This window comes from Gavialis gangeticus, unplaced genomic scaffold, assembly GCF_001723915.1.
Source record: "Gavialis gangeticus isolate Ggan-Ray unplaced genomic scaffold, GavGan_comp1, whole genome shotgun sequence".
NCBI lineage: Eukaryota > Metazoa > Chordata > Crocodylia > Gavialidae > Gavialis > Gavialis gangeticus.
This window is the reverse complement of record NW_017728996.1, coordinates 52665348-52674853: the sequence shown is the minus strand read 5'-3', so window position 1 is coordinate 52674853 and position 9506 is coordinate 52665348. Positions and strand designations below refer to the sequence as shown.

The 9506-nt window shown below is 50.1% G+C and overlaps 1 protein-coding gene across 2 annotated transcripts in view; it reads right to left on the bottom strand.

Annotated features, from left to right (window-relative positions):
* Positions 1-9372, bottom strand: part of AP3B2 (adaptor related protein complex 3 beta 2 subunit) — an 84465-nt gene extending 75093 nt beyond the window's left edge. The window contains exon 1 of one of the 2 annotated variants that reach the window (XM_019504522.1): positions 9044-9372. In XM_019504522.1, the coding sequence (XP_019360067.1) occupies positions 9044-9156 (113 nt within the window). In that variant the 5' untranslated portion in view covers positions 9157-9372. The remainder of the gene's footprint in view (positions 1-9043) is intronic. The other variant, XM_019504523.1, reaches the window with a different exon arrangement.
* Positions 9373-9506: the final 134 nt, after the last annotated feature.

The following is a 9506-nucleotide window of genomic DNA, read 5'->3' as shown; positions in this document are numbered from 1 at the left end:
TCACCAAGCCTTTTAGGGAAGCAGCTGGGGGCAGCAAGCAAGGATGAGGCCAGGGATGCTGGGGTCTGACAGGTTGTTTTGCAGCTCCACCCCCGAGCTGCAAGGACAGAGGGAGCTGAACCGACACACTGTTATTCAATGCCAGCAAACCCCCAGCAGCCTGGAGGGAGACATCAGGGCTCCTGGAGACTAAAGCACTGAGGGAAGCCGCTGGAAGGGAAGGCAAGCCAGCTGCACTGCTCTCTGCCAGAGGGAAACAGCCCCATCTCGTGGTTCCTTCTTCCTCAGTCATTAACCCAGGATTTCACCGTTTGGTTCCATGATCACATCTCTTTTTTCCTTTTATCTGCTTTGTAACAGTGCCTACAGGTCCCAACCATCACAGTGCCCCATTGTGCTAGATGCTGCACCCATACACACATTCAAATACAACTGCTGCTCCTGAGACCTTATGCTATAAATACCACCAACAAAGCTCAACCATCATAATTTCACAGCTGGGAAACTGAAGCAAGAGAGAGAGAGTATGAACACATGGGTAAGTTATACTGATTTAAGGGGCAGGGGGAGCATCAGTTGCTCTGTGATTATTATTGTGCATCTCCAGTCCAACCCTGCAGCAAGTGAAAGCTAAATGGCTACAACTTAGCCCCGGGGCTTTTGGTTGTAGCTGTGTTGGTCTAAGGACAAAGGCAGGCGGGCAAGGTTCTTTGGATAGATGCGATAACTTTTATGAGATCAATTGAGTAGTTGGAAAAAAGTCCTTGGCAAGCTTTTGGGGGGCAGTCGCCCTCCGTCAGGCATAGGAAGTCTCTGCTGTTCTGAGACTCGAAGGAGTGAGAGAAGCTAAAAGTGCGACAGGATGTCAGTGAGAATGTAAATAGGTAGAAATTAGGAAAACAAAAACAAAAAAATTAGGAAAACTTAGCCCTGTTCCATTTAGGGGCAAGCTGTCCCAATTTCATTTTCTTCTTACTACAAGATTGAAGTGGACGCCAAGAGTTATCACAAAGCAGGGCTAATACAACAAGGTCAGAACCACCACCATCTTTTTAACATGGGGCTGGGACCCTATTCCCAAGTCCCAGCTCTGCAGTGTAATAGCAAGACCACCTCTCACCTTCTCATACAATTCCTGACCCCTATGCCTGTCTTGCCACCTCCTGAGATCACAGGATCACAGAATCATTGGTCATCAGGTCCAACCCCCTGCACAAACGCAGGAATGCTACTCCTAAAACATCCCTGAAAAATGCTTATCCAGACCTCTTTTGAAATCACAAGTTCTTCAACAAAGATCACCCGATACAAAGCTCCAGACACTGACGGACATTTGCTGTCAGTAAATCTGAGACATTCCACCAGATTTATTCTGACCAGGTGAGAAGGACTTCATTGGAGCTACTCCTGATTTATATATACACACCAAGATGAGCCACAAAAGAACCAAGTCCAGATGGTTTAGCTGAGGCAAGTGTCCCTGGTGCTGCAGAGGTCCGTTCTCTGGGTCCCACATATGTGCACATGCTCAGAACAACAGCAAGTCAGTCTGCTCCTGAACCTGGGCTAGGCCAGTTCACTTGGCCTCAATTTAGCCCATGGGGACATTGTAGGTTTGAAAGCAGGGCCTGAGCCAGGCAAATACCCAGGACCTCTGGATTTGCACCAACTGAATCCAGAGTCCTGCTCTATACCAGTATGAGACAGAGTGAAAACACAGCTGCTTTGGAGTCCACCTTATGGGCAGAAAGCAGGAAAACCAGGGGGAAAGGAGTACGACAAATGGATCAGCAGAGCAGAGCAGAGCAAAGGAGCAGGAGGAGAATTCAGGAAAGAGAAGGCAATGGGGGCCCATTTCTAGGGATAGGTGTCAGCTTGGCAGGACTGGGAATGGAGGCCCTCAGAGCAGATACTGTACTCAGCAACTCCAGCCTCTTTTGCCCTTAACAGTGCAGGACAGTCTCCATGGCCTGTCTAGGCTTTGGTTCCTGTGAGGGGCTGACAGCTGAATTGCTGGGGCTCCCAGCTAGACACAGGTCTGAGAGTGGGAGAGGTAAGAAGGGCTGTACCTCCTACCCCAGCCCTCCCCTGCCTACCTCCCACCTAGGCCCTGCTGAGACAGGGTTGGGGATGAACCCGAGTAGGGATGAGTGAGCAGCATGGTGCCATCTCCCTACCTGCAGCACTGCCTCTGGCTCAGTCTGGTATGTGGCAAGAGGGGGATTTGTTCACCGAATGAGGCAGAGAATGGGTGGAAGAGGAGCCCGAGCAGAGCTTGGATGCTTCATGGCACACGAGGGATGGCTCCTTCCTCCCCAGCCCTTGCAGGTAGCAGTTAGTCCTACTAGCCATAGCTTCAAGTGCCCTTCAGGGGCAGCATATAGGAATAGCATAGCTGGGCTAACAGCAACTTCTTCCCCATACTCAGGGTTAGAATTACACTTCGACTCTTGGGGGGGACAGGGGGGAGGGGTCTGCAAAAAAAAATTGGGCTACCCATCACAGTGCCTTAATAAAATTGGAGACTCCCCAGGTTATGATTTTCAAATCTTAAAGGGGGGGGCTCATCTCTTATGGGGGTGCTCAGTCCCCCCAAGATCCTCCGTAATTCGACCCCTGCCCATACTGGTGCATGACAAATGGTCACGCAACCAAGACCTAAGGGTACAATGTGCTGCTACAGCTATACAGCAGTGGCCTTGTGTGCTTCTCCACAGCAGGACCATCCACAGCAGGATATAACAGGAGCATGTAAAACCCAAATCCAGCAGTGGCCTGTATATGTGAGAGAAATGCTGCAGGGAGCGCTGATACAGATCAGTGCTCACGTGATACAAATGCTCTGCAAGGAAGGGCAATGGCAGCAAGCTACACTTCTGTATCAGCTCACAGAGCTTTCTCTAGGGCTGGGCTCCAGCTGTGGAGTGCACTCCCCCATGAGCAAAGGAGCAGCACAAACCTCTGAATCTCCTGCTGCAAGAGCAAGGTGCGTCTCTTCAACTTGGCTTCTCCAACATAACCCAGAGCAACGTGGCTTTAACATCTCAAACCCCAAACTCCAGTCCCTACCCAAACAAAATGCTCCACCACGCAGTCCTCTTTCTGGGCAGAGAAGCAACAGGACAAACTGCACGCAGCAGATGTTATTCATATTAGTTAGGTCCCTGCTACATGTTACACTTAAGGCATGATTAACCAAGGAATAAGCCACAATATTATTCCACAAAAAAATGTATAACAACTTCGTGGCTGGTTCTTATGATGCCGTTACTTGAATGTTTGGCCAAGTGCATTCCTTTGGGAGGGAGCCCAGATCAGCTGATGGTGTTTGCAGCTGTAAGGAGTGCATAGTGCACCCTGCAGCTGGCAGCCCCATGAGTTGTGGGCTTCTAGCCTCAAGAAGCACATGGTGCACACTTGCAGCTAGGAGCCCCGTCAGCTGAGGTGGCTCTCAGCTGTGGGAACTTGCTACTTGCCTGGGATCGTGCCAGGGAGCCTGGGATCATGATCCCCAGCAATAAGGTGTACAAGGCAGGAGATGTCCTGTCACATGTGGCATGGCAGGAAGTGCAGTTGTATGGCTCGCACATCAGATTCCACCATGCCTTTACCTATACACCTGGCAAGGGCCTTATTGCACAACTGAAAGAAGCACAGATTGTGGTGGTGTCAACAATGCAAGAAGCCAGAAAAAATGGCAGTACTTGAACTGCTAAAAAAAATATGACATTGCAATAGCACAGAGAGCAACACCAACCAACCACCTTCACATCTGATTTTGGGGGGGGGGTTGAGGCCTCCCATCCAAGTTCTGACCCTCAAAGCTGATTAGCTTATGGACTGAGACATGGACACACAGCCCTTGACCTAGCAGCATGATGAAGAAAAGAATAAAACCCCTCTGAACCCCAGTGTTGCATATACACACACGATAAGGGTGAAGAACCCAATATTAGAAGCAGCTAGACCAGCAGGGATACGTCAGGGTCCATAGAGCAGAGCAGAGTTGGCAGGATGCTGAAGGGACAGCATGAGGCACTGTCACTGAGGGTTTGGGACATGCATCAGTCAGAGATTAATAGCTAAGAATGGAGAAAAATGCACACTGGGGCACTTCTAGGAAGCAACAAGAGCAATAGAGGCAGAAAACTGCTCCCCCCCCCACTCCCCAACCCATCACCAAGCAAGTTAATAAGAACAGCTGGTGGCCAGACAGCAGCGTTATCAGCTCAGCCATATTAAGTCAGACCCTTATACCCAGACAAAAAGCCCCTTCAGTTGAATGTAAATAAAAGTCACCAACTGCAGGGGAGAAAGCCAAACACAAACAGGCTGTTAAAATCCGGACAATAAAGAGAGATTGGCAAGCGCAACAATTGCAAAGTCAGTGACTTCCAAACAACCTTAATTTTGCCCCAGCATTGCCACCTCTCCATAATTGAAACCCTGAATCACACTTACATCCTCCAGTCTTAGGAGCGAGTCCCATAAACTTATTTTCCATCCACACCAGCCTGCCTCTGTGGATACCACTGAAACCATGAAAACTAACTTCTTCCCTCAGCATCCCACATACCACAGACTCACTCTCCAGGACATGACATCCATCCTGGTTTCTCAAAGGCTTATTCTGCCCTTGGTATTTTTCATTCCCCACCTTTACAACAGTCGATTCCACTATAATAAGCATACCTCACTAATCACTGACATTCAGCCACCTCTGGTGAGGAACACTAGAAATGAACATCACGCAGGAACATTATGCGACAGTTGAGGGCAGGGAGCACGCATCTAATTGAAATGGCAGATGGAATTTAGGGCAGCAAAATGCATCAGGATTTGGATGAATGCAGAGATCAACACTCCTCCTCTAGCAAGCGCAAGTTGAAAACCTTGTTTGCTCAAGGCTGTGTTTTGCACCTAATCCTAGAGATTGCATCACCAGCAGCACAAATGCCCCCTCCGACATTTTGCAGCGCTGGGGGACTGCTATCTCCCGAGTCATGGTCACCACTCTCAGTAGCTTCCCCCGCAGAGGTGTGTTATCCAAGCCCTCACCCTACTTTGCTTGAGAGGTCTGATGCAGCACAGCCAGGAATAGTGAAAATCCTTTATTTACATACCTTTGCACCTGGGAAGTGCATCTTATCTTCCTCTTCATTAACATTTGCAGGTCTTCCTGCTTTTTCTGGCTCTGGCAGCACAGTAGCAGAGTAGTTAAGATCTCTCTTGGGCAGTGGCAGTGTGTGAGAGGTGAAGCCCTGTTCTGGGTTCATGTCAAAGGCCCACTACCTCCCTAATCCCCGACATGCAGCATTCCTCACCAGAGGTAGCTTCAACTAAACAGTGCATAGCAACATTGTGTGATAGTCGAAGGCAGCAAGTACATGATGACCAGTGGTTCATGCCAAAGGCTGCCCCCAACTGTGACTGGCTACCTGGGCATTCAGGCTGGGATGGGTGGATGTGATACTAACCACACTGCCCCCTTGCGTAGTGTTGGCTACAGAAACTGGTGAGCCTTAACCAGATGAGCCCAGTGGGCTTCTAGGCTTTATTGGCTCTTCTGACTTACCAGGGAAAAAGGGAATAAAAATCATGAAGATGAAGGTAAAATTTCATCTGCTTTGCCATCACCAGCAGCACCTCCCTTAAAAATGATAAGCACAGGTGAAATGGTTCAGTGGGTGAGGTGCTAGCCTGAGATCCACCAGACTGAGATTAGTGCAACTTCTGGGAGGTCACCTGGTCTCTACTTCAGTTCCTGTATGAGGAAAGAAATGCTGCCCTACTGCACAACAGTGTTTTGTTCTTGGGAGTCCGTTTCATACCTGGCAGTTTTACCATGTTGCTTTTAACCTCTCATCTGCTTGTCCTCCCTCCCTTCCATCATTTGCTATTCTTTAAAATTTCACTTATCTCAAGACAGTGGAAGTCCCCCATTCTACTGCTGTGCATAGGGATGATGTCACATCCTTTTAAATAAACATGCAAACCATCTAAAGACTGCTCGCTGTGCCCTACTTTGGATCAGACCATTCATTACCATTGCTCTCTGGTACCGGTGCCTCGCCCCTGTGTCCCAGGTGAGTTCCCTGCACCACCGGGGAAGGTCTGAGACATAACCAAACACACAGCTTTTTCCATCAACATCTCAAAGTGCCTGAATGTGCTTCTATTCCAAACACTTTGAACTAAAGGCACTTTCTGGGCTTAGAGAAGCCTGCTGGGGACTCAGACATCAGCGTAATGGCTCTGCAAATGCATCCTTTATTATACACCCGAGGGGCCTAATTCTCCTCTCCCTCACACCAGCCTGGCATTAGCACTGGGCCACTGATTTGAACGAGCCCTCCCCAGTTTCTAACAGAGAAAAGAATTGTGTTTCAATAGCCACAGTCATTTCCCCTGCCACAGCAGGGCTCAGTGCCTCAGGACAGACCTCCATTTCTGCACACAGGCAGCCATCTTCACTCCTTCGACAGACATTTGTGGGAGAGACTTCTGCAGCTTTCTGACACGAGCACTGGGGCCAGACTAGGACTTTGAGGCAGAGGCTGCATTTTATAGGGGCAACAGGAACCCCAGTCGGAGGAGTGGGCTGGTTCTGCCCAACCCCTGATGCTGTACAGAAATCCTGCTCTTGTGAACGGCTCAGTTTTCTCCAAGTCCCACTGCAAGAGTCTTCTCTTCCCCAGGGAAAGAGAAGCAGGTTCTGATCCGAGTTACATCAGCACAAATCTTATCTTCTCCGTGATGCCAGTGGAGTTCATTCAGATTGACCAGGAGCTGGGCTCAGACCTCTTGCTTATACCATGGGTCTCCTTACAGGATCTCACTTCATTCCTACACAGGTTCAATACACAGGAAAGGTGCCCCTTGCACATTTCAGAGGGACACAGCGGTGGTGGCAGATGACAGAACAAGGAGCAACAGTCTCAAGTTGCAGCAAGAGAAGTCTAGGTTAGATATTAGGAAGAGTTTTCCCACTAGGAGGGTAGTAAAACCCTGGAACAGGTTGCCCAGAGAGGCTGCAGACTCTCTCCTTGGAGGTTAAGACCTGGCTAGACAACGCCTTGGCTGGGATGATCTAGCTGGGGATGGCCCCGCTTTGAACAGGGGGTTGGACCTCCTGAGATCCCTTCCAATCCTCATTTTCTATGATACTATGGCAGAGTAGATTGTCATCCATAGCAGTGATTCTCAAATCAGAGTGCCAACGCATGCTGGGGTGCTGTGACATCCTTCTAAGGGTGCTGCACAATATTAGTATAGTCAGGCAGGCACACACCTACACATGATGTCAGAGATTTCAAATAGGAGTACATACAGTGTCAAAACAGTTATGACCTGCTGTGGCCCTTGAGTTATTTCCAGACAAAGAATTTCTCTACTATTTTTCCATAGTTAAAAAAATAATTAGTGAAAGGTAAGTGCTGGCATTTTCCAAGGGGGTGCTTTGAGATGAATGAAGAATGCCTTAAGTCTAAAAAGACTGAGGGCCACTGGTGTCTAGTGTTTGAACGCTTAAGGAAACACGTGCATATGTGCATCCATCTCCAAACAACTCTTGCTTACAAACCGTGCTTCCCCAGGACTATGCCACTGTGATGCATTCTGGGTGGGGCTGCAAAAGGGCTGCTGGCAGGAATAACTAGACACAAGGAAGGGAATGAAGGGCAACCTGGATTGCATTCCTTGCCCAGGACAGCATTCCAGCTTGCTTCTTACCACAGACTGTTCCCATCCTAAAACACCTCACCTTGAGCTAACCCCATGAAGCCCCACTCCCTGGAAAGAGACAAGACAGAAACTTCTGAAATATCGGGGATGGAACCTCAATCCCAATGGGGGGAAAAAAAGGCAAGGCTCTTATTGAATTGGATGGGCCCAAATTTTCCCTAGGGGTTTAAAGTCACTCCATCTGTCATTTTCTTTTGGTTCAAAGTAAAAGATTGACATTTTTCTCTGTATCACAAGATATGGAGGGGACTCAAGTCAGGTAGCATACAAGAAAACATATCACCCAAGTGATTCTTGCATGATTTGCTAGAACAAACACGGAGCAAAGATCACACACGCTTCTACAATATAACATGTTCTCACCAAAAGCCCTGCTCCTTCAGGCAGGGAACTCCAAGAGCATATTCCCAACCTAGTTGTGCCTCCATCAGCCTACACAGGCCCCATTACATTGCAAAGTGCACCCTGCATCTAGCAAAAGCCAGGAAATTGGCTGATGGTTTAGCCCAGGGCAGTAGGATTTCCCTTTTGCTCTAGCTGTAGTTGGTGAATTTGGTGCTGGGACCAGGGGGTTAGACAAGCCGCTAGAAATCAGAGCAGGGGCATGGTCGAGCCTTTGTCAGACCGATATGGCAATCTGCACCAAGGACTACAGCAATCCGGCTGCCGTCAGCCAGCAGACGTCACCTATGACGCAAAGATTCACTGCTGCTGCCGTGATTCTGCCAGCTCCTCTACCAGCTCCACAGCGCTCAAGATGCACAATACGGGCAATCTAAGCCAGCCCCACTATTTTGTCCCTGCCTCCCCTGTCCATGGCAAACACCCAAGGCAACTCCTGCTCTAGGTGCGGACACACGGCCCTGCAGGAAAGCATTGTTTAGGAGCAGAAAACAGATTTCCCAACCACCACCCCTCAGCTCCCAGCTGCCCGGGTCATTTCCATGCTCTCAAATGGAGCATTCAACCGCAGCATCCCTCAGCCCAGAAATAAACCATTCCTGCCCCCCCAGCCCACAACAGGCCACGAGAAGGGGGAGTTTGCTAGCCTCCGGTCCTGCAAATGGCCCAACCCAAGGGCCTCTTGCAGGCTAATGCTGGTCTCAGCTGCCACACCTGCTGCCTGCAACACTGAACGGGGGAGGGGGGCAATGCATTAAAAAAAAGCAGCAAAGGGAAAATGCTGGAGGGCATCCTTCCCCCTGCCTCCTCTGGCCCTCTCTGCCGCCTGATGGGGAGGGCAAGAGGCTTCAGCCTCCCCCAGCCCCGGGCAGGAGCTCCCCTCCCCCCTCCTGCCTACCTTTTGTAATCAGAAGAGAAGATGCCCCCGCTGGCAGGATCGTGGCCATACTCGGGCTCCCCCAAGCTGGAGGAGCCCCCCTTCTCCTCGTTGTAGGCTTGGCTGGTGGACATGGCTGGGATCTGGGGGAGAGGAGGATGTGCAGGGGATTTAAACGGAGGGAGGCAAGGCTGAGCTTCTTAAAGCGACAGGCCCCTGCGCACCAGGGATGCCCCAGGCAGGAGGAGGAGGAAGAATAAGAATAAATAATAATTGCAGGAGCAGCCGGGCCCTGGAAGCGGCTGCTGCAGTTTATGTCGGGATCAGGTGGCAACAGCTTCTCGAGGCTGGGAAACGCCACCCCCACCCCGGCAGAGAGGGTCCCCTCCTCTTAAAGAGACAGGACTCCTCTGCCCCTGTGCGGCTGTCCAACAGCAGGGTGGGCTGTCTCTCCCTCCGCTCACACTGGGATTGGCGGGGGGGG